Source organism: Eubalaena glacialis, chromosome 1 (assembly GCF_028564815.1).
Source record: "Eubalaena glacialis isolate mEubGla1 chromosome 1, mEubGla1.1.hap2.+ XY, whole genome shotgun sequence".
Classification (NCBI taxonomy): Eukaryota; Metazoa; Chordata; class Mammalia; order Artiodactyla; family Balaenidae; genus Eubalaena; species Eubalaena glacialis.
Window position 1 is genome coordinate 180,099,184 of NC_083716.1, and position 25,280 is coordinate 180,124,463.

At 40.6% G+C, this 25,280-nt stretch overlaps 1 protein-coding gene across 4 annotated transcripts in view; it reads left to right on the top strand.

Annotated features, from left to right (window-relative positions):
* Window positions 1-25,280, top strand: part of RAPGEF4 (Rap guanine nucleotide exchange factor 4) — a 304,737-nt gene that overhangs the window by 66,950 nt on the left and 212,507 nt on the right. For 3 of the 4 annotated variants that reach the window (XR_009700414.1, XM_061184992.1, XM_061185019.1), the window contains exon 4: window positions 7,706-7,852. Coding sequence is in view for 3 of the 4 variants with exons in the window: in XM_061184992.1 (XP_061040975.1) it covers window positions 7,706-7,852 (147 nt within the window). In the remaining variant the exon portion in view is untranslated. Of the gene's footprint in view, window positions 1-7,705; window positions 7,853-13,984; window positions 14,341-25,280 lie in introns of those variants that run through there. The other variant, XM_061185001.1, reaches the window with a different exon arrangement.

Genomic DNA, 25,280 nt, shown 5'->3' on the forward strand with positions numbered 1-25,280 from the left:
GAAATCCTCAGAGCCACTTAATTGCTGAGTGACCGTAAGCAAGTTAGAGCACGTGTAATTTAGAGATACTAGTTCCTGCCTCAAATGAGTTAATGTATATAAAGCACTTAGTACGAAGCTTGGTAAAGAGCAGGGCTTCCGTGCTTTTTTATTACTACTTTGAAAGAAAAGTTGGTTGCCTAAAGTGGAATGCTGTTGGTTGCAATGTTGTCATTTCACCACAAGAGGGCAGTGCTAGAATAGAAAAAGCAGGAAATGCACTTGGTATTCGAAATGGCAAGTTTAACAATGTTGTTCAGCCATTTCATGGGATCAGAGAATGGGGCTGAGCTTGGCCTTGGTCATCACTTCATTCATCTTTTCATCAGTCTCTATAAAGTTGTCTGGCGATTTTTAGCCAAATTTTTGGAAAATGGCCTCTTACTGGTTCTCTCCCCAAAGTAAAATGTGCTTTTTTTTTTTTTTTTAACCCTCTGTCTATACAACAAAGATGTTTTTAAGCGTTGCATATTTGTTTGTAAAATTTGGAGGGTAGGCATGTTTCTCTGTCATGTTGCTTTATCTTTCCCCGTCTTTGTTTTTGTCTGTCTGGTTCCTTGGTTCATTCGCATTTCACCCCATTATTTTCAGACCTTGCTGTCATTTGGAAACATTTTCTGAACCCATTTATCAAGCCAGTGAAACCTGAAAGGTGCCAAGTCCAGAGTGGTTGTTTGTAATCTCTTACTACTTGTCTATGCTTAGGTCACACTCTGTTAGGATCTGATCAGAGTTTGTTTAGCATCCTGCCTGGGGCAGGATGTACTGTATTTAGTTTTGTTGCATGTAATTCTGGGTTTGGGCGGAGGCAACACGGAGCCACAGTGTAGTACAGACTGGCTGTCTGCGGAAACAGGGATTTAATCCTCCCGGATTTAGTTATCAGATGCTAATGCGAGTCCATTCTCACTGAACCTTCCTGCAGCCAGCTTGCCTGATCTTGTGCTGTGTCTAACACTGATTCCAGGGAAGTGCTCTCAAAGTAACAGAGCTTGTCTTTGCTGTTTGTTAGGAAGAAAAACACATTTGTCTTAGTATTTTACCTTTCTGCTTGGTAATAAATCCTTTAGGCTCCACATACGCCCTAATGTCTTGACAAATTCAGAGATTAGGTTCCATTAAACTTTTATTTTCTAAAAGGACTTGGAGCACTCCATAAATTCCAGGACTAAATTCCAGCTTATGACATAAACCCAGGCACTACCAAACTTAATGGCAAATATTGCCTATAGGCCTAAAATAAAAATTGTAAAAGTATTTGCTTTGTAAAAATTTGTTTCAGGGTGTACACACTTAAAGGACCAGTTTGTTCCTTGATGTTAACCCAACATGTATCCAAAACAATAAATATGCGGTGAGACAATTAACTTCTTGAGCTACTAATAAGGAAGTGAGTTAAATATGCATGATTAAAAATAGGATACCCCTCAAAGTTACAGGACAATCAAAAAATTGATGTACTTAACACAGAATTTTTCTAATTTATTGTTTTAAATTTCATCAGAATGTCTAACTTGTGTAAATTAGATTTCAGCTGCTGCTCATAGACCTCATGTGCAAGGTCCATGTTTATTAGCTTGGATATCAGTGACACATAACCATGGACTTTCTTAACACCATTCCCATGTCCATACTGTAGTAATGTTTATAATGAAGCAAACAAATAAGATGCCTCATATGAGAATGCCTACTTTAAGAAAACCCAGTATACTGTAATCCAGACATACAAAGCAGATAAATTAAGGGGTGATTAGTTGTAGTACAGAAGGATTCTTTGATTTACAGCAGGATTCTTCAGAAGGGTTCCTTTGAATACATGCTCCCCCAGAGAGCTGAAGTGTTTTGCAGATCATTCAAACCACTTGACATCCAGACTGGGGGACAGAGAAACTTGGAATTTAAGTGTTGAAAAAGCCATCATTAATTGGAGATGAACGCAAAATGAATAAGAGATTCTCTGTTACTTAAATAGTAGAAAAATATACTTTGCTTTTTAGAAATGTAGATAACCATATTTATACACATGTATAGGTTAAGTCAGAAATAATATTTTCCATTTTTTATGGAGCACCTGTGTGCCAGGAACCGTATAGGACTATCTATCATGTATACCGAATTCTGCTAATAATCTAACGAGAAAGATTGTGCCCATTTCGCAACTGAGGATACTGAGGCTCCTGGGAGCATTCTACCCAAAGCCCAGGATTAGTAATTGGCAGAAATGAGCTTTGAATCTAGGTCTACAAGGCGCGTCCTCTTCTCCCTATGCTGCCTCCAGGGGATTTCCCGCTCAGTGTGGAGTGTGGACTCTGGTACCTCCAGGTGTGTGTGCTTTGCCTGATGCTCCCTGCCTTCCAGCAGGGCCAGATTGTTGACATCTTTGTTAACTTACCTAATACCAACTTTTAGGAGCAGAAATAACCAGACCCCACCTATTCTGCTGAAACACATACCATACCAAGATATTGCTCCTGTCTTCAGATGGGGCCCACCTGGGCAGGAGGAGAACCTGGAAGCTGGGGGCTGCCCACGGTGGAGGTGGGCACCTTCTAGAGGGCATGTGCAGGTGCTGCTGGGCAGGAGGTGGGGGAGGACGCAGGATGTGGGAGCAGCACAGCCCCCAGGTGAGCAGGTGAAGGGCTGAGGCAGGTCTAACATGATGGGTAGGGCTTGGTGATGGGCAGGGAGGCAGGAAGCAGGCTCCGTGATGGAGGTGGGTGGCCGGGCTGACGACGAGGCCCGGTATTGGAAGGGTGCCAGAGAGGAACCAGGGCCTGGGGAGTGCTGTCACAACGAGGCAGGCTACCACTTTGAGAAGAATTAGGATACCGGCAGGTTATCGGGACAGAGACGCAGAAAGATAGAAACCCAGTTTCTCCAACTGATGTAGGAGCTCCGTTATTAGAACGGGGCACAGGATCAGAGTGGGCAAAGCAAAAATGCAGATACGATTCTTAGTTTCTAGCTTTGGTTGCTTGCATCTCTCCTGAGTAAGAGGATCGGAGCCCCAGCCTGGAATGGATTTGATCCTCTAGGTGAGGGTCAAGTGGGCCCCAGTATTGGGATTAGAGGGTTGGAGGGGGAGCAGTGCCAAATGTTTGGTATTTTCCTGGTGATTTGGAATTATTAGGTATTCAATCTGTAAATTGGCTGATTGAAAAAAGAACCTGTATGGATTAAATTAATAATTAATCAGTTTTCCTACTGAACCTTAGAAAGAGGTTCTTAAATTTCATATAATAATTTAGGAAGTATATGGGAGGTAATTAGATTGCCTAGTTTCTAGTCTCAACTCTTCTACCTGTTAGCCACACTGCACAAATTACTGAACATCTTTGAGCCTGATTTTCCTTAACCTATAAAATAACAATAATCCCAGGGTTGCAGGATTGCTTTAATACTACCATCAGTAAGAATATCTTTATTAAGCATTTCTCTTGAGTCAGGCATGGTGCAAAGCACTTAAATACATTATCTCTTTTAACTGTTGTGAAGAATTAATGAGACATCATAGTCAAGGCACCTGGCCCAGTGCATGGCATATAGTACTCCACTCACACACGTGGAGATCCTCGTGAATACCGATGCACAGGAGGATGAGTACTGTTAAGGGTGACTGGGTAATTCAGTTTTTAGAAGGTAGGAGGAGGGATCAAGTGGACACACAGATGAGAGAGAACCGGATCAGACTGCAGGAAGAAACCAGGTGTCATATCAGTAATGTGTCACAGGTAATTCTTTTTTTGAGAGCCCATCACTGCTAGTTATATAGTAGAATTGGCCTTGGAGACCCAGGATGCTTTACTAACACAATGAAATCTTCCCAGGTGTCACCCAAGGGATATTGCACTTAGGATGTGTCTGATGCAAAGCAGTCAGTGATAAGCTGGTCTCTGTTGCTATTATAGAATCTCTCCGGGAACACTGGTTAGGCCCAATACCTCCCCAGAGGTCTCAGTGTAACTTGGGACTCAGAGCCACGTTTAGCTAACCCAGTCTCATGTCTCCCCAGAAGCTAACCTGGAGACAAGGATTGGGCTGCAAGTGGTTTTTATGGAGGAAACCCCAGGAAGTGTTGTAAGGGAGTGGGGAATTGACAGGAGGAATGAGAAATGCCTATAAAAATGTGTAGATAAGGAGTTCAGCAATGGGCAACTGGGCTCACTCCTTCCGGGGGACCCTCTAAGAAACTGGATAGGGTAGGAAGCCGGCGTATTTATCTTGCTACTGTCATGCCTCTTTGGAAGATACACCGTACAGGCATTAATTGCCCAGCACTCTGCCCTCAAGTGGAGCAATGCAGATGAAAGGGGAAACGGCGAGTATGTGCGGGAACTGTCCAGGAACCTACCATTGCCTTCGAGGGTAGGGCTAGGGTGGGAGAAAGGGGTGGGGGAATCTGGCAGGACTCCAGCAGCACCTGCTAAACCCACCTTCATACTTGAAGACACTCAGATTTTTAAATCGTCATTTCATATTGGAAAGTCCCCCCAAATAAATTGCCATCTTAATGTAAAATGGGACATTCCTTCACTGTTGATGTTTCATAGTCCTCGCCGATTGCTTTCTTCAGTCTCTCTCACTGTAAATATTTCCTTTCAGGTAACCTTTCTGAACATTAATCTGCAAATGAGCAGAAAATAAATGTCTGAATAGTCCCTATCTAATAAGTATTGAGACATGAGCAGATCTCTAGAGGATGTGTGAGTTTAAAGGAATAGTAGTGTTACCTTCAGAAATGGGCACTTGCAGCTGCAGGCAAAGGCATGCATTTAAGCATCTCCACAGGGTTTCGGGCTCGGAACTCTGACCTGCAGGGATCTGGTGAGCTGGGAGTGTGCACTAAAATAAGAGCGCGTCTGCTACTCTGACTCACATTCCTGTGGCTCACATTTGTCCTGCCTTTCAACGCATTGATACATACTGAGCAACGAATATTGGTTCTGCTACCTGAGAGAACATTTGAATGTAAATGTCTTTATTTGGTAATTGTTTTCTAAGCACATTGCAAGTCCCCGCCTGGAATTCAAATGTAAACAAGGCCTCGCCCCTAGGGACTGTAAAGGTAGTGATTCATCTTTAGGGTGAAGATGTTCTTCTTAGGACTTTCTTCTTCCCTGTGCCCGATTATCCCAGTTGCCCAATCCACACTTCCCACATCCATTCAGATTTCTAAGTAAATTTGTCCTAAAAATACTGAGTCTGCTGAAAGTCAAGTTTGAAGTTGCAAGTAACCCTTCTTTCAGGTGAGGTTTTATAGTCCTACTTTCAAAACCATATCTTGTATTTGTGATTCTCTGTCCTTACATTTGAGAGGATGGAGTATGAAGGAGGAGATGAAGGCAGGTCGGATCCCACACTCAGCTCTGGTGGGAGAGCGTGGGATACTGGGAATGAGCCCAGGTGCTGGACGGAATGACAGGGGCTGGTGCCCCTCTGCACAAAGGTCCTGACGCACGGAGCTTCACTGAGAAGGGCACTTGGCAGTACTAACAGGACTAAATGTTGTTACGTGTGAGCAGGCAGGTGTCATGTTAAACTCTCTAGGGGAAATCCAAGAATAATTTCAGTCTTTTGTCATTATTACAAGAGCTGCTCACTAGCAAGAAGATGGGCTCATGCGACTGACTTTCACAGGCTGTGTCTTTGTATACCTTTTGGTGACACATGGTGACATGTGTCGGGGATAGGAGATGAGAAATGGAGAAGACAACTTATTCTGTAGAAGTCTACAGCAAGCTCACGAATAACAGATCTGCATAGTTCATGTGCATTATACTTTGTAGCTAATCGTAGATAATTAAGCTACATGGATAGTGGCAGTAGTAATACGTATGGTTCATCCCTGTCAGGTTTTAAAATAGATATTTACACTGGAAAGTATAAATTAGGCTAAGAGGATTCTTTCTGAAGGGTCCAGATGATTTAAACAAAAAAAAAAAATGAAGTAGGCTAGTGGATCTTTAAGCGAACCTGTAGTCTAAAGAGTTTGTGAAAGTATGTGATTTATCATAATCCATCTTGTGTTTTTACTAGAACTTGAAAATTACTCAGAAGTATCTGACTTGCTGGGTATTGATATTTCAGCCCTGGGGATATTTTTCTGACTGAGTTTGTTTGCAGCTGCCTTTCTGGAAAATTTATTAACAGGCCATTTTTATGTTTCCCCTTGATCTTTCATTCTCTTCTGAGATAGTATTGATTTTATTTTCCTGAACACAATTTTAAATGGTAATATCTGTGCAGAAGCAATTTGCAGTTCAAGGAACTGGATTCTTATGGGCATTTGTCTTAGTAATGTGATTACAAAGTCACTAACTTGATCTTAATAACATTTGCCTATTATTGTGTATTAGGTGCATGAAAGGAAAACTGTGCTTTCTAACTCAGGATTACCCTTGTGTATCTCCCTTGGTTGATAATACCTTTTGCAAAACTAATGTCCAGGTGATCTTGAGTGACTGCATTACTTGCAACTAGTTAGGATTAAATCCAAGTATCATCGCCCATGTTGCATGCAGAAAGGAAATTACTTTTTTAGTACACCTTACACTTTTGAATAATTGATTCAGGACATTTTATCAGCTAGCCACACCACACTTCACTGGATGCTGCTTTTACTCTATTGTGGCTGAGGGGGGCAGCGTGATACAAGAAGCTGGGAATCTGTAGTCAGATAGTCACAACTGGAACCTGGCTGCGTTACTTACTATCTGTGTGAACTCTGGCCTCGTGAATCCACCATTCTGACCCTCAGTTTCCTCATCTCTTTAAGACAGACTGACATAACAGTATCCCCGTTCCGGTTTCTTATTTAAATATCGTAACTGTACTCTCTCACTAAAAAAGCTGAGTTCATCTTCGAACGATTTCCCCTGTTTTCTTAGAGCGAGTAGTCATATAAAAAGATAACCATGTCTGCAAAAAGACGTGCACAAGATTGCTGGCAGCCTTATTCATAATATCCCCAAACCAGAAACAACCCAAATGTCCACGAATAGGAGAATGGATAAGCACATTGGGGCGTACCTTTGCAATGGAAAACTATTCGTCAGTGAAAGGAAAAAACTACTGGTCCACGCAACAACACGGATGAATCTTACGGACGTTATGTTAAGCAAAAGAAGACAGACACCAAAGAGGGCATATTGTCTGATTCCTTTTACGTGAAGTTCTAAAACTGGCAAAATTCCTTTACGGTGATAGAAATCAGAGCATCAGTTGCCTCTGAAAGGAGGGTCCTGACTGGAAAGGGGCATGAGGGAACTTTCAGGGGTGATGGAAACGTTCTGTCTTGCCTTGGGTGGTGATTACACGGTGTATGTATTTGTCAAAACTTGTTGAACTGTGCAAGTGAATTGAGTGTTTTATTGTCTAGAAATTAGTTGACCCTTGAACAGGACGGGTTTGGACTGTGCGGGTCCACTCATGGCGGAGGTTTTTCAATAGTAAACACTACGGTACGACATGATCTGTGGCTGGTTGAATCTGCTGATGTGCAGGAACCACAATATACTCAGATTTTCTACTGTGTGTGTGCAGGGCTGGGGGTTGGCACCCCTAACTCCCCCGTTGTTCAAGGGTCAACTATATACTTCAAAGAAAAGACAACTCATCCACTGGTAAAATGTTTGCTTTTCTAATGACCAGTGTTTTGGATTCTCAGGATGCAGTGACCATCTGCACTCTGGGGATTGGGACAGCCTTTGGAGAGTCCATTCTGGACAACACACCCCGCCATGCGACAATTGTTACCAGGGAAAGCAGTGAACTTCTCCGCATCGGGCAAAAGGACTTCAAGGCACTATGGGAGGTGAGCCCCAAGGCTGCTTTGTCAATTAACGTGGTTGCAGAAAAGAAAGAGAGCCGCCACATGGATAATGGCATTATAGTCAAGCCTTAATGTGCTCTGTTCTGAGCCGGTGGATGGAATTTAATTTTCAAAACTTGTTTTTGAAATGAGTGAGTCAAAAAGCCATTTTGACACAAGACGTCTTTCCTTTTTTTTTTTTTAATGTAGTGCTTGCTCAATTTTCTGTGGTTTGACATACATTATAATTATTTCCTGAATGACCATAGAGTGTTTTATGTATTTCCCCCCTCCTATTCCACAGATGTATTCTTAACCAGGGAACAAAATACTTTGACATTTTCTTTGGCATTTTAAAAATCATCATGGACATGTTCCCTGGGAAAGTGGAATGAATGGGGTTAACATATGCTTCATTTAAATGCTTTTAAAAATGATGTGCCCTGTAATAAGGTATGGGAAACGAGGGACATAAAGATGGCTGGTTACTTGCCAACTTCAAAATGCACGGGTAGCACAGCAGTGGATGGAGGCAGCCGGTCCTGGCGGCTTGTGCATTTCCCGCTGCTTACCAGCGCCCTTTAGGGTACCACGCTCATTTACAAGAAGGATGGGGAAGAAATCATCTTACATGCAGTCATGGTAAATGGAGTGCTTAGAAAGGCCCTTGCATCCTTTACGCTCATTCCTTTTCAGTTCTTCAAGCTTCTGATTTTTACCTGTGGCTGTTCCTTATCTTTGTCCTTGGCTCAGTATGTCCAAGCGTTAACCGATCGAGCTGGCAGGCTTCGCCACTTGTCCCAGTGTGGCTAAGATTTTAAACTTGATCTAAAAAGAATTTTGTGTAATCAAATAGTTTCCTCCAGAGCCAAACAAAAGACAGATGCATTAAGGGAGCAAACCTGTAGGTGAATGAGTGATGCTTTGCCTTGAAAGTCCTGCAAAGCCTTGGAAGGCCTTGGTGGTGAAACCTGTTACTTTTATTCTTGGCAGTAGTGAATAAATTGTAGGGTTACTTGTTTGAAATGTTCCTCTTAGAAAATACTAAAGAGCTCCAACTGCTCTGTAAAGTTCAGAGACAAAAGCGAGTTTTAGGAAGGCAGAGCCAAAGTAGGTTTGCATGAGGTGTGTGCGGAGAGGTTTTCTGTCAATTAAAAGGGACCAAGCTTGAGGCAAATAAGCCGCTTTTTGGATCTTTCATTTAAAAGGTGAACTGAAAAGTCTTTTCCAAAAAGAAAATTCGGAAGACTGGTTTAAGAACAAAAATGACTCCTGCTTGTGATGTACGTCATTATAACTGCTTTTGTCTGTGATGACTTATTCAAGTTGCTGCTGGAGGATGGTTTGTGGCAATGTTTAAAATTTTATTTTAATTAGGAGGCCTCAGTGCTGTGAAAAAAGTTCCTGAGAAGTTGCTACCTGTGAACATTTTTTTAAATTTATTTTAAAAATTTTCGGGACTTCCCTGGCTGTGCAGTGGTTAAGACTCTGTGCTTCCACTGCAGGGGGCATGGGTTCGATCCCTGGTCAGGGAACTAAGATCCCGCATGCTGTGTGGCATGGCCAAAAAAACATTTATTTAAGAAATTTTCAGACGTTCAGAAAATCAAAAAGGATAATACAATGAACGGCTATACACTCTCACCTAGTTCAGCAGTTGTTAACATATAGCCATATTTGCTTCATCTTTTTTTGCTGAACCACTTTAATGTAAATGACAGACATCACATTTCATCCTGTATATTAGCATATTTCTCCAAAAAATCAGAATATCCTGCTACATACCCATAATACCATTATTTCACCTACAAAACTAAAGATAGTATACTAATGTCATCTATATCCAGTCCAGTTCAAATTTCCCCATAAATATCCAGAAATAAATACATTTATTTCATAAGTATTTTTATATCTGTTTTATTTCAAACCAGGCTCAAATAGAGAACCATGTGTTAACATTTGATTTTTATGTCTAAGTCAGTCTCTCTCCCCCTCCCCCCCACCCTCTCTCTGTGTCTCTCTTTCTCTGTGACATTGACTGGTTAAAAAGGCCAGGTCAGTTTCTCCCAAATTCAAGGTTTGTCTGATCATTTTCTCATGGTATCTTTTTTTGTACCCCTACCCCAGGGTTTCCTGTAAATGGAAGTTAGAGCTAAATGTTTGATTAGATCAAGTCAAACACTTTTGGCAAGAAGTCAAAGGTGATACTGAGTACATTAGGATGCTCTTAATGTCTGGATGCCTCACTATAAGTGATGCATTGGTTTGATTTGTTTGATCCCTTGGTTGGATTGTATCTGAGTATATTTTGGGGCTGTTTTTCACAGAGATTTCCCTTAGAGGAAAATTATTAAATGGGGCTATGGATGTTGAAGGTGGTCCTTAGTATCCCAAACCTTGCCACATGATTTTGTAGCTCCGTGGGTCCAACCCCTCATCTGTAACCTCAGAGCATGATTCTGGTCTTCCCTGTCAGTGACTTAAGTGAGCTGAAAAGGATGGAGAGAGTTTTTAGACTGACCTCTTATTTTACAGGTTGGGGTTTGGAACCTCATAGTGAGCAAGAGATTAGTAAGATATTTCATTTTTATTAACCTGTTCATGCAGCCAAGCACAGAGTACAAATTAGGTGCTCCATCAACGTTTTAACTGGCTAAAGTGCGAATGCAAGGAACTCCATTATCTAGCAACCTGTGTGAATCAGAACTTTATTAATGGGCACACTTGTGCATATACGGTACATGATGATCCTAAGAAATTGTGGAATTCTAAATTACCTTCTGAGTAAAGAAAATTGACTTATGTTTATTCCACTATTCATTTATTCAGCAAATACTTAATGAGAATCTCCTGTGTGTCAGGTCTGGCTATAGCAGTGAAGAAGATTGACAGGGCTCCTGCTCTGTGGGCCAGGGCTTCTGTTCTGCTTGGAGGAGAGAGAAAATGGACTAGCAAGTCAATAATATTATTTCATAGTATGATATATCATTATCATTAAGTAAATTCTATTTCTATTCTTTGAATATAGGCGATCCATTGATGGCATATGTAACACTAATCTGTTAGCAAAATATTGGATAACCAGAACACCTATTTCTTGATTATGTCAGATAACAGAGTCTATAATTCAGCCATTCATTACACTGGTACATAATGTCTGTAAGCAACATTAAAACCCAAGCTCATGCTGTCAGCTGAAATTTAAGTTAGATCTGGTAGCCAAATATCAAAAGGGAAGGATGACGTAGCTTCAGGATTCAGGTAGAAGCCTCACTGAACCATGAAATGGCAGAAAGAAGGCAGCAGAAAGGTAAGCTGGCTACTGCCTCTCCCATCAGCATGGTAAGGAGCTCACTGTTAGGCCATAGTTCCCACACGGTAGAAATTAGATCATCTGAATCATGGGTCTAAATTTGCATGTTCATCTCATTTGCCTGCTTACTTTTGAGGAATGTCATGGTGGGCCCATTGTGTGGCAAGCACTCTCAGATTTAGGTTTCCCTCCTTATCTATGCCTTTGATGTCACTTAAAGTGGTTGACAAGGACCAGGAATCTGAGTTACTTCTAACCAGGAAAATTATGGTGTGTAATCACTAACAGGTAGTACAGTCTACAAGTAGCTCTTTAACAGGCTGAGCGAATAGGCTATTTAAAATCTTACACTTGAGACTTCAATGGCAACAGAGAGCTAGGTAACCCTGCTTCCTTTCCTGACCAAAGGCAAGTTTCCTCAGCTCTCCGCAGATACACACCCAGAGAACTACACGTGAGATTTTGAAATCCTATTCAATTTCATCCCCAGTACTCTTGCTTTATGTTGTCTATTATGTTGTAAGTCAAATTGGTAGCACCCAGAGTATTTTTAAAAATTATTGTCATAAACGTGACCAGAGGCATTATTTCAGTTGTCTATATAAATATATCAAATAAAATAAATATTCCCCAAGATGTAACTGAGGTAGCAGCTTGATGCTTTTCTTTGTACCCTGTATCTTTCCTAATGAAAACTTTCTCTCCTCTTTCCTTTCCATGTTTCAGTTGCCAATTTATGATCATATTTGAGGGAGCTGGGATCTCCATCTCAAAGTCAGGTCATATTTTCTTAGCTTAAGTGAATTACAGTAAATTTATTCAGAGTTGGTCAGTAATACTTCCCTCTTTTCATGCCTCTTTGATATTAGAACTTAATAAAAAATATTAACTAGGGTATAAAACATCTCACTTTTCAATAGCATCTCAGGAGAGAGAGTGAGTGAGAGAGAAAGGAGAAAGTTATGTTTTTGAATTTCATTCAGAAAAAATTAATTAAAAAGTCTTGGAGTACCATTTTTAGTTCTTGAGAATTGTAATTTAAACTCTTTGACCCTAGTGGCATTGCATACCCTCAGTAAGGAAGTTAAATGGCAAAGTAGTTAAGTGTAGGCTTGGGAGTTTTAAGCCGTTATAATCTTGGATCAAGTATTAATGAGTATCTATGGTTGCTGGTGGCTCTTGGAATAAATAAATACTGATTTACTGTCCAATTCCATGAATTTCTTCTCAGCAAATATAGTCTAATGTTTCCAGTGGTTAGACCAACAGCAAGGAGTGTTTTCTGTTTGCTCCCTGACCTTCTGTCTAACATCGTGGATGAAGATGCTTTTAGGTTTGCAGCATGTTTTGTCATCTTTACATGGAATATTCCAAGTACATGGACTTGTATGAGGAGATGAGTCCAGTGTGTTCAGAGAAGTAGATTGGAAAGTCACTCTCCATCAAACTCATAAAAGACACCACTGAGGTCCTTGCACTAGTGATCTACTACCTGGGTTCCAATCGCATGAACATCATTCTGGCCAAAAACTTTCCTTCACTGTGGGCTATGTTTGAGCATGTGCAAAATAATACACACTTGTGAATGAATTATTTGAAATTTAAAGACAACAATGAAACTAGAGTCTTTAGAAATAAAAGCAATTATTTTAAATTTGTAGTCTGACCCATGCCACAATAAAAGTGGTTTCTTAGCTGTCATAGTTACCCAGAAGCTCTTGTGATTTTATTCTAACCAGGACATACAATATCACAGAGAACCATTGCTCGGAGGTAATGATTGATCCCATAGAGTTTATTCCCCAAATGTGTCTGTGGCCTCAATAAATATTGTTGACTGAAAATTTTTTTATGCTTTCTGGGGTATAAACTGGTAAGAATAAGAAATATGTGCATGTTTTTGCCTTAGGAAAAGAATACAATTTGTAAACAAGAATATTTCTAAGAGTAGTGAATATTGTCAAAGAAATATTTTTACATCTATCTCTCTTCCCTAATTTCCAGTGTTTTATTTCTCGATTCTACCAGATACGTTGGCAGTTGTTGGACTGAAAAGCTTTTTAGCTATTTCTGTTTACTGCCTCTTTTGGACTATGCAGGGAGAAAAAGCCCTTTTCCATTAATAATCTTTCAAGCCACTATGAGAATAGGAATTATTGAAATAACAGCAGCTTAGTGTTTGCTGATGCACTTTAAAAACCATATTGGAGTAATATACCTCTCAGAGGCATTTGCTCCTGCTTGAATAGATTTGATGTTCCTATCTGTCTTGGGCTGTCAGAAAAATTAAAGCCCAACTCTTAAAACGTAGTATCTTAGAACACAAAAATCTCAGAAGCCCTTTGGGTGGGTTTTAATACTTTATTTAGCATGCAAACAATTTCAGGTTGTTTCACTTTTGCATTAATGGTGGGCTTTCCAGGTAGACCGGTATTTCAAGTAAATGTTTAGTGGCCCTGGGTATTGAGGTTGAACTATACGACCCATCCTCAGAGAGGCAGCCCCTGGCCTGCCTGTTAATGTACAGGGACCCACCCCCTCATCTGAGGCTTAACTGGAACCTAAAAGCCAAGGGACCTGCTTTCTCCCAAGTCAGAGGCCTGTACTTACTTTTGGCAACTTTGGAGCTTGTACTGTAGGGTTACTTCCCAGGCCAGAAATTTGCATCAAAGGGCTAAGAAAAATACATCCAAAAATAAACATGAAAGCCAAGACTTCATGCCAGGAACTCCAGCCACACACATCCTGTTGGCTGGTTCTCTTGCCTCTCTCCTCACAGTTCTGCTTCTTTTAAACCGAGCCGGAAGCCTGCTCCGGTGACTCGGACCTCACGTCTGCCCCAGGGTCTCACTCCTCTGTCACCAAGCTTTTCCATGGGATGGTGAAATGATTCAAATCCAGAAAGGAAGGGAGTGAAGTTACTAGGAGATAAGTAAAGTTAAAAATAATATATGTATATATAGGAAGTCTTTTCCTATTGCCTTTGACTGCCTGAGCTTTCCTGAAGAACCACCAGCCCCGGTTTTCTCTCCGGACTGAGATCCTCTTAACAGTAATAGATACTAACAGGAAATAATCAGCGATGAAGGTGCATTTTGCTGTCCAAATAAAGCACCGCTCTTCACTGGATGTCTGAGAACACTGAGAAAAAGAAAAAGAAGGACGTATGCCCTACCAGGTCAGAATGGGTCTTTTTCTGTTCTTTAGTGGGGAGATATTATATGTCACAGTTTGCAGTTTAGTTCTAGGAATTATACTCTAAAACATCTCTGGCTTTTCTAAGTATGTTCCACCAGACCTAAATATGTACCACGGCACTGACATAATTTGATTTCATCTTTATTTGTGGGGTGGGTGGCGGGGGGAAGTGGTGGCTCATCTTTTTCTGATTGTGAAGGATATGTTTGTTTAGCCTGATGATCTTAAATGTTTCTAGGAGATATTTGTTCATAAGTAGGCAGAGTTACATTTATCACATTAATATTAAATATGTGTATTTATCTGGTGAATGGCATATATTAAAAATGAATTTGGGGCAAGGAAACAGATTGAGAGTGATGGTATTTCACCCTCTGGATGCCCTGGTAGGCACCTTGCCTGCAGCTCTCAGACTATATGAAGTCCTTAGTGTTTATGGGCATTCTGTTACATTATTGATGACTTTGAAGTCCTGCCAGCTCCAAAAGCTGTGATCTCACTGTTTCTCAGAAGATGATCAGGGGGTCTGAACAGATCAAGGCTTGGCTGGCAGGTGCCAGGAATGCCCAGATGTTGCGGGTAGGCTTGCTGGCAAGGTGCTGTAATTGCTTCTGAGCTGGTATTCCTTTGGGTGTTCATTTCGGGAGTGTGCAGTGGTCACTCACGTCTTTTAGGAGTCGCTGTTGGTGGAGGTTTTGAAATCCTTCCCCTGGTTGTGCATTTACCTGCACGCTGTTGACACCTCCCCCCCACCCTCTCCCCGCACTTTAATCTTGCAGTGGCCCTCTTCACTGTCTCAGCTCACCTGCCAGGCTGCATGCCTGCTAAAGAGCTGCTCGACTCAATGTTAATTGATCCCACTTTGAAAATTTCATCTCTAGAAGCTTCTGTCGTATTCGGCACACATAGTTGGCTCCCACCATGGGGAGGTGCAAAATGCACCACATCTGTCTTCCTGGTTTACGATCTAGTGGAGAAGACAGACAAGCATAAACACAAATCACCCTGGTATCAGACAAACTGAAAAGTACCATGAGATAAGACACAGGGTGCTGAAGGACATATGGCAGAGGGCAGGGAGAGATTCATTTCCACCCAGGCTATCATTTCATCCAAAGACAAAGAGATCTGGTGAATTCTTGTGTGGCTAACAAGGCTGTTTTTCAGCCTCCCTAAATGATTGGGGTCAGTTAAGCAAATTACAGTGTTTGAGACAGGCTTGTCGCAAGGGACTGACCACGCAGAAGAGGCGCGGCTTCCTCACTTGTGCTGTGCTGCCTGCTGCCTTCTCCTCCTGTTCTGCACCCCTGGGCAGGCTTGGTTAGGGGTCTGCCTGCCCTCTGAGGGTGTCATGTGTTGTATTTCCAAATGCCTGGCTTTGTGTTCTGTTTATTGTTCAGTCATCATCTGGAGAAATCTGTTCTGAGGTTTAACCGGGTCCCCAGGGCAAAGGCAGTTCTAGTTGGGAAAACTTTTAAGAACTTGAGACTTTCAGAAGGAACATGTGGTATGCGCTGGGGATATCGTTAAGCTCTTTATGTGTCAGGAGCCCTCTGGTCATGGGACTTTCCTCCTCTCATCAGGCCAAATTCCACTCCTGTGTAGTCTACAGGCCACCGCGGAGAGGTTAGGGCGCAGTCACTGGGGCAGGGTGTCTGACACCGAGGAAGGAGCAGCAGGAAATCCTGTCCCAAAGTCGGCAGCTCCGAATTCCTGCAGTCTTCCCTGGGGTTGATCTCACTGACCTCAGTGTTCTGAGCTGTCTAACTCAAACCAGTAAATGCAAGACAGACCTTCTAAAGGCTATTGATGTGGTCGAGTGTTCTGACCTGAAATTCTGATCTATTCCTGGTTTAACCCAACTTTGCTGAATGCCCTTTTGGAAAGCTCTCCAGCTTCCTAGGCCACCTGTTTGTAAAATAAATGTACCTTTACTGAAATCCTGCCTTGCTGACAGCAGTGGTTCAAGTTAATATTGAACGTTAGGTGCCTTATGAGTTGAGAAATTTAGTGCCTCGTCCTCGCCTTTCGGTTTGCAAATTCAAGAAGGCAGAGCCACAAATTATGTGAATGAAAAGGATAAAGCATAGGCAACAGTTCATATTGTATCAAAATACATTATTTGAAAGGCAAGAAAAACTTTTCGTTATCTTTCATTTAGAATTGTAATTCTTTTTTTTTTTTAAACATCTTTATTGAAGTATAATTGCTTTACAATGGTGTGTTAGTTTCTGCTTTATAACAAAGTGAATCAGTTATACATATACATATGTTCCCATATCTCTTCCCTCTTGCATCTCCCTCCCTCCCACCCTCCCTATCCCACCCCTCTAGGTGGTCACAAAGCACCGAGCTGATCTCCCTGTGCTATGCGGCTGCTTCCCACTAGCTATCTATTTTACATTTGGTAGTGTATATATGTCCTACTAGAGAATGGACTTGAGGATATGGGGAGGGGGAGGGGTGAGATGTGACAGGGTGAGAGAGTGTCATAGAATTGTAATTCTTAAAACTAGTTCCACATTAGAATTACCTGGGGAGTTATTAGAAAATTCCCGTGCATGGGCCCTCTCTAGACCAATGAAACCAGAATCTCTAGAAGGTGGGGCCTGGGCATCATAGCTTCTTAAAGCTCCCCAGATAATCTGCCAAGAACCCCTGTCCTCCAGCTCCAGGCTCTGGTATCCACTCTGCCGCTTTGCATTTGCTGCGTCTGCATGTACCTGGCTGGCATCTTTGCCCAGTGCTAAGGCTCTACAATTGAATAATATGTTGGTTCCTTACTAGTCTGTGTAAAATTTTCCCAGCGTAATTATTCCTCCCCTCATACAGACATTCTGCTTCCAAACTGGGGTTTCTGCCAGATGTAAGTGATAATGGCCATCAGTACTTTAGAGACAGAGTGAGGGGGATTGATTTGAAGCTTTGTGATTAGAGGTGACCTCTGTGGTCTGGCTATTAAAAGTGCGAGAATAAGGTGCAGAATCACCCCCGAATTCCAGTCCTACAAGCACACATCCTCCTAGTTGTCAGGACAATGGTGTCATCATACATCACGTAGTTCCTGGAAAATTCCACTGTGCCCTTGTGAGAGATAAGAGTGAAAAAGGCAAGTAATATCTTAGTGTTTTTATGAAGAGAGTTTTGAACTCATGGGCTCTCTGAGAATGTCTAGATCCACCTCATCCCTGGACTATACTTTGAGAATCACTTCTTTAAGATAAATTCCCAGAAAAAGTTTTTCCATGAAAACTTTTATGGCTCTTGATAAATATGACCAAATGTATTTTCAGTGACTTTTATCCTGCCACCAAGAGTATTTGAGCATGCCTGTTACATCCAGCCTTGGTTAGCATGACCATTTTATATACATTTATATATATGTGTGTGTATATATATGTATATATACTTATATATGTTTATATGTTTATATATTTTCCATCATATCGTTATCATGTTTGATTACTGCTGGGGTGGTAGGGATTTTCTTAAATATTTCTTTACTGATTATACTTTCTCTTTCAGGACATGTTACTCATACATACATTGGCATTTACTTATCAATTTATGTGAATGCTTTATGCTTTATTTGATCAAGACATTAACTTTTTTTGTAATTCCTACAAATATTATTATCTTGGTCTCTTCATTTTTCATAATATTTAATGTACATAAATTCTAAATTCATTAAATCTACCATAATTTTCCATAATTACCAAAGGTTTCATCATACATAGCAGATAGCATCTTAAACAAGATGCTCCTTAATAAATGAAAATTAATAAATTAAAATCCTTACATGAATTCCTGGTAATAATAATTGTAAGCATGTGCATAATCATCCTAGTGAGTCCTGGTATTGTTAATAAATTTTTAGAGATGTTTTAGCACAGTTGGCAATTAATTCCTTCAAATTCTCTTTCTTGCTTTCTGCTTGTTGCTTTATATTTTCTTCTTCCTCATCCTGGCCCCTTCTCCAGACTTCTCTTAGGTCTGAAATGTCCAACTTGTCTTTTCTCCCCTCCAACTATTTATTCAAACTTTGAAACACTCAGAAAAATTGAAAAAATTTTTTCTCTGTCTCCATGTATATATTTACATTTCTGTGTGTGTATATATAGACACGAATACATATATGTTTGTTTTGCTAAACCATTTGAAAACGTGTTATTGATACCATGATACTTTACTCTTCAGTACTTCAGTTTAACTTTGTTCCCCTGCCCCTCCTTGTCCTAGCCAGTCTCCCTTTACAATCAACTGTTTATTTATCTCTTCCTTTCCAATCCCATCCCACCACCGCTGGTGTCTCGCCTCAAGTTCAGCCAGAGTAAGGGAGGCAGTGCAGCGTTTAAAGGCCGTGGACTGGAATTGGCTAGATCATGACAGTCCTGGCTTTGCTTCCCACCAGCTCTGTGTCCTCAGGCACGTTACACGGTCTCCCTGAACCTCCTTCCTCATTTGTCAAAAGGGGGGTACAATAATCCTATCACACGTGGCTGGAAGAAACGATATGATGTAATCAGTCCCTTAGCTCCAAAGAAGCATCCAGTAAATGCCTTGAGAGGCAGTGAAGGATGGACACACAGACAGAGCCAGGAGTTCAGACACACATGCCTGCTCAGACACCTGGCGTTGCTGTCACTGCTTCCCAGGGAGAAGTGTAAACCATCTACCGTGGCATTCGAAGTTCTCTAAATTTGTCCCTATATCCTTTCCCAGCCATATTGCCTCTACTAATTTATACACATACTTTTATCAGCGTAAATCATGTCAGCGAGCATATGTGGTGCATCCACTAAATGCCAGGGGCTGCTCTAGGCACTGGGACACAGACCTGAACAGAGTGTGACCCTCAAGGAGCTCACAGTCTAATGAAGAGGAATATATGAAAATCTTACCATATGAATAGATGTGAGCTTCAGCAGAGGTGCATGCAGGGGCTGGAGGTGGGAGGAGGACAGAGTATCTGCCAGGGGGGGTCAGAGGGTTTCCAGAGAAAACCTCCTCTGTGCGTTGTCATCGTGAGGCTGATAGCAGTGCGACTGACAGAAAGATGCCAGCTGGACGCAGGCAAAGGATACAGGTGCTGCAGACGGAACACATTTGTGTTCCGAGGGGACACAGAGAGGGTCATAGCAGCCCTCCCAGTGTGAGGGCTGGCTTCTCTCATCCTCAAGTTCTTTATGGAGACAAGAGCCCACTGGAGCCTCCTGGCCTTTCTTGAGAACAGAACAGGGATGTTTTTGTTTTTAATCGAAGCCTGGTTGATTTACAACGTTGTGTTAATTTCTGCTGTACAGCAAAGTGATTCAGTTATACATATCTACATTCTGTTTCATATTCTTTTCCATTCTGGTTTATCACAGGGTATTGAATATAGTTCTGTGTGCTATACAGCAGGACCTTGTTGTTTATCCAACCTATATATATAATAGTTTGTATCTACTAATCCCAAACTCCCAACCCACCCCTCCCCCACTCTTCCTCCCCCTTGGCAGCCACAAGTCTGTTCTCTATGTCTGTGAGTCTGTTTCGTAGATAAGTTCATTTGTGTCATATTTTAGATTCCACATATAACTGATATCATATGGTATTTGTCTTTCTCTTTTTGACTTCACGTAGAATGATCTCTAGGTCCATCCATGTTGCTGCAAATGGCATTATTCTTCCTTATGGCTGAGTAGTATTCCACTGTATACATGTACCACATCTTCTTTATCCATTCGTCTGTCGATGGACATTTAGGTTGTTTCCATGTCTTGGCTATTGTGAATAGTGCTGTGAACATGGGGGTGCATGTCAGAACAGGGTTTTTATCTCCTCCTTCCCCTCCCTGAAGCCCTCCTTCAGTTTTTCCAGAGACTAGCTTTGTACCTGTTTGCTCCCTGGAGCAGAAACACATAACAAGCCCAGAAGTGTTAACTAAGAGACTGAAGGTCACATCCTCAGTGAAACAGCCCCTAGCAGACCCCAGCTTCAGGTCTGCTAACTATTACTCCCACCCTGCTTCCCAGTCTCTTTGCTGTGTGTTCCCTTTGCTTCCAATCATCTCTCTTCTCCACCTGTACCATGATCCAGCCCAGACGTTGTCTCCTTTCTAACGTCTCCCAGACCACCTTCTCCAGATCAGGTGAATAACATCAGGAAAGAATGATGGCAGCCCGTTCACATAGGTGTTACCTATTGGCAGTTCATTTTCTAAATCAGATCTGTCTGTGAATGGAAGGCTGGGAGGAGGCTGAGTTTCCTCCTGAGGAGTTGAGGATCCAGATGATCAAAAAGAAAAGGACTCTGAGAAAGACAGGTTGAGATCAGATCAGAAAGGCCAACATCTGGGATTGCTCAAGTTAAGGGAAAAGGAAGGCCCAGAACTCTGCCATTCTTCAAACCGACCAAGAAACCTGGAAGCTGAGAGCTGCTGGGGCTGAGAGCCCTGAGCAAGAGGCCAAATGTTGCTTCAAAACTGACGCAGAGGAAGCTAAGGACTGTTACAGGCATGCTGAGGGGTCCACTTGGCTTCTCCTGTGTTTGGAGGCCTGCAGGGCTTCATCAGTTGGGGCTTTCACTGGGGGCTCTGCTGACCCTGATGCAGCAAGAGTTCCTAGTGACCATCAAGCCTGGGTCCTTGGGTCACAGAAGGTGTTGATGAAGATAATCAATAATAAGAATAGAAAAGAGTTTTATTTGAGTCAAACTGAGAACTAGCCCAGAAGCCAGCTTCCCAGGTTACTCTGAGAAGCCGCTCCGGAGAAGCAGGGTTTTCAGCACAGTTTCCTATCTTGCCAGAATAAAGAACCTTGAACAAGTCAGGGATACATTTCTTCAAGGTTTCAAAAACAAACAAACCAGACTAGCACATATACAGCGAGTCAGTGTGGCCTTGGCAGCTGGGAAGGGAGTCTTATCACTGAAGGGGAACCAGCACTGGCATCCCAGGAAGGGAGGCATTTAATCTTTATTTTTTATATGGACATTCTTTTCTTCTGGTCAGTGCACCTTTTTCTTTAATAATTAAAGCAGATGTACAATGTATGTGTGATAGGCCACAAACAGGCTGTTTTAGTTAGCATAAAATTCAAGTTAACTCGTGTATAAGCCAGAATGACTTCCCTGTATCTCAATATGTGAAAATTTCTTTTATCAAAGGCATAGAATGTTCCACTGAGTCTTTCATCTGTGTTCCCCTGGGACTTGGGGGAATCTTCTCCAGTCTCAGGTAAGAGGCAGGCGAGCCCCCTAGAGCATCATGTTTGAGGGATCTATGACATCTGTCTAAAGGCCAGATCGGATTGAAAAACTTCGTGCTCATTTGTATTTTACATTTACATTTAGTCTCAAGAATATAGTTTAGGTATCCTGAATTCAGTTATGGGGAATTTGGGCATAAAAAGAGCTTTCCGTTTGCTTAGGAAAAAATTAGAGTTAGACCCAAATGTTCGTGTTTTGCCCTGAAATAATAGAATAACTTATTTAGTCCATTGACACATAGGTCTGTGTGTAGAGTGTCAGGAAAGAGGAATTGTCCAGAGCAGGTGCTTCTACTCTGGGATTTGTGATCCCTGGGAGTTCATGGAGTAGCTACTGAGAAACCTGCAAACCTCTGATATTTTTGTGTGTGTGTATTTTTCTGAAAAGAAAGTCCATACTTCCATCCTAATCCAAAAGGGGTGTGTTTTTCCAGGGAGACTAAGGACCATTTTCCATAGAATCAAAAGGATCCAGACCAGATTATATAGCATGTTCCTCCTTTATATGGGAGAATACGAACATTTACACTTAATTTCGTGCATCTTTACAGAATTTGTGATGGTGGGAATGGAGATAGAAAAATAATTTTCATTGTGGTTCTAAGGCTTTGCCATTGGTATCCAGAAAGTTTTTGTAGTGAAAAAGAAATAATTAGGGGAAAAAAAGCCAAGTTTTAGGCTCAAAACAGAAATGCTTTACTTTGAGATTTTCTACCAAAGCCCGTTTTAAAATAGGTATTTCTCATTTATGGATCCATCGCCCCTCTAAATAGAGCACATTTGAATATTTTGTATTCAGTTCCAAAATGATTGAACTTTAATAATTTTTCATGGAAGTGTGGTTTGTGTTCTTAGTTCCATACCTCCTCCCCAAACCATCCACATTTAATAATGACCATACAACTAACTGAACGACTTCAGACAATGGTACTTTTATTTATTTATTTTTCTTTTCCTCATTCTTTTTTTTTTTTTTAATTGGGGTATAGTTGATTTACAATGTTGTGTTAGTTTCAGGCGCACAGCAAATTGAATCAGTTATACATATACATATATCCACTCTTTTTTTAGATTCTTTTCCTATATAGGCCATTACAGAGTATTGAGTAGAGTTCCCTGTGCTATACAGTGGGTCCATATTAGTTATCTATTTTATATATTGTAGTGTGTATATGTCGATCCCAATTTATCCCTCCCCCACCCCGTTATCCCCTGGTAACCATAAGTTTGTTTTCTACATCTATGACTCTACTTCTGTTTTGTAAATAAGTTCATTTGTACCCTTTTTTTTAGATTCCACATATAAGTGATATCACATGATATTTGTCTTTCTATGTCTAACTTACTTCACTTAGTATGACAATCTTTAGGTCCATCAATGTTGCTGCAAATGGCATTATTTTGTTCTTTTTTATGGCTGAGTAATATTCCATTGTATATATGTACCACATCTTTATCCATTCCTCTGTTGATGGACATTTAGGTTGCTACTATGTCCTGGCTATTGTAAATAGTGCTGCAGTGAACATTGGGGTGCACGTATCTTTTGGAATTATGTTTTTTTCTGGATATATGCCTAGGAGTGGGATTGCTGGCTCATATGGTAGTTCTATTTTTAGTTTTTTAAGGAACCTCCATACTGTTCTCCATAGTGGCCATACCAATTTACATTCCCATCAACAGTGCAGGAGGGTTCCCTTTTCTCCACACCCTCTCCAGCATTTATTGTTTGTAGATTTTTTGATTATGGCCATTCTGACCTGTGTGAGGTGATACTTCATTGTAGTTTTGATTTACATTTCTCTAATAATTAGTGATGTTGAGCATCTCTTCATGTGCTTTTTGGCCATCTGTAGTCTTCTTTGGAGATATGTCTGTTTAGATTTTCTGCCCATTTTTTGATTGGGTTTTTTGTTTTTTGATATTGAGCTGCATGAACTGTTTGTATATTTTGGAGATTAATCCCTTGTCAGTTGCTTCGTTTGCAAATATTTTCTCCCGTTCTGAGTGTCAGACAGTGGTACTTTTAAAAATTAGCTATAGCATGGCCCATTATGCAAAGCAAAAACTGTCTTATTTTGTTATTTTAGAGAAATTTAATTTATTGAGACTAGGTGATGCATGCATTTGGTAAAAAAAAAAAAATTCTAAAATTAGGGCAGGGTATATATAATAAAAAGTATATTTTTCTTCCACCCCTGCCCCCAACCACAGCTCTCTTCTCCAGTAGCAACCCCCTGTTCTGGGGCATCTTCTGTAGAATATTTTATGCAGAGTATTCTCTTTGATTGGTTATTGGGCAAGACTTCCAAAGCTGATATTTGACTCTTCTTCTCAAGCCCTTAAGAAAGAAAGAAAAACAAGTTTTTAAATTTCTAAATGTATCAAGATATTTTGAATTGCAGTCTTTACACAAATTGACCCTAAAGTACCTCCCAGGGTTTCAGTTTACTTTCTCCTTTTGCTTTACTATTCCACTACATTCTAACGACTTGAACCTCCTATGGCATTGTCTGATCTTTTAAGTTTGAGAACATTATTGCAAAATGCAACTATAGTTCAAATAGAAAATTTTAACCAAGCATGTCTTTGTGGTATAATTTTAATTTTTAGGTATTAAGAAATGATAAGTTTGTTGAAAATTCAAACTAATATACATGCTTAGTAATGTTAAAAGTATAAGAAGTATAAAAATACTTCTTTCAATTTGAATAGAGATGTTATTATGACTACGGGATACCACATTGATATCATGCTAGTAAATAAAACATGGGAAATTCTTTTGGCATTAATTTTATAAGCAGTTATTTCTGTAAATAATCTCTATCCTCTGCATTTCCTGAGTTGATGTATATGTACCAACGGAGGCAAGCATCCCTTGTGGTGTAGATGACCTTGCATCCATGGCCCTTGAGAGAATAAATATTTATGTTGACAGTGCAGCTGTCATGAATTGAGTTCATAAAATTGGGTTTGGGTTTTTTAATCTGACATATTATTCTTGCTTAATTTCATCGTGCTGACGATGGTCCCAGTGCTATAAATCAGGGAGTGTTTTGCCCACAAAAGAAAAGGAGAGTAGGAATAATATGAAATATGGCCTTTGTTTTTATTAAAAGTGTTTATTCATTTGGGTACCTGTTTTTTTTCAGCTGCTAGTTCCCTGGATCTTATCATTTTTTAAAATAGATCTATGATGATTTGAGGTAAGGGGTAGCACAAAGCTCATAAAACTAAAATGTGAAACAAGTGAGGGGTATTGTTAAAAAAAAAACAAAACCTATTTTTTAAATATATAAAAGTAGGACACACGTAGGCAAATTCAAACAGTACAGTCAAGGCCGACTACATAATTTTTAGGGCCCAGTGCAAAATAAAAATGTAAGGTTCCTTTCCCCAGAGGAAAAAAAATGTCATTAATGGTGCTAAAATATAAAAGCTTTTTCCTTTCTTCTTCTTTCTCTATCTGAACTCATCATGTTTCTTATTTGCTATTTAATGTTGTTCTAAGTAAAGAAAAACTAAAAATTATTAGCACAGGTTTACTCTTTATCTTTCTGTGGTGCAGTGTCAGTTTTAGATGCAAACGTAAGAATATTTAACTTGTATGTGGAATCACTGAAATTACGTAATTTGTATTTCCTAGCTTGTACATGCATATGTGTTTCAT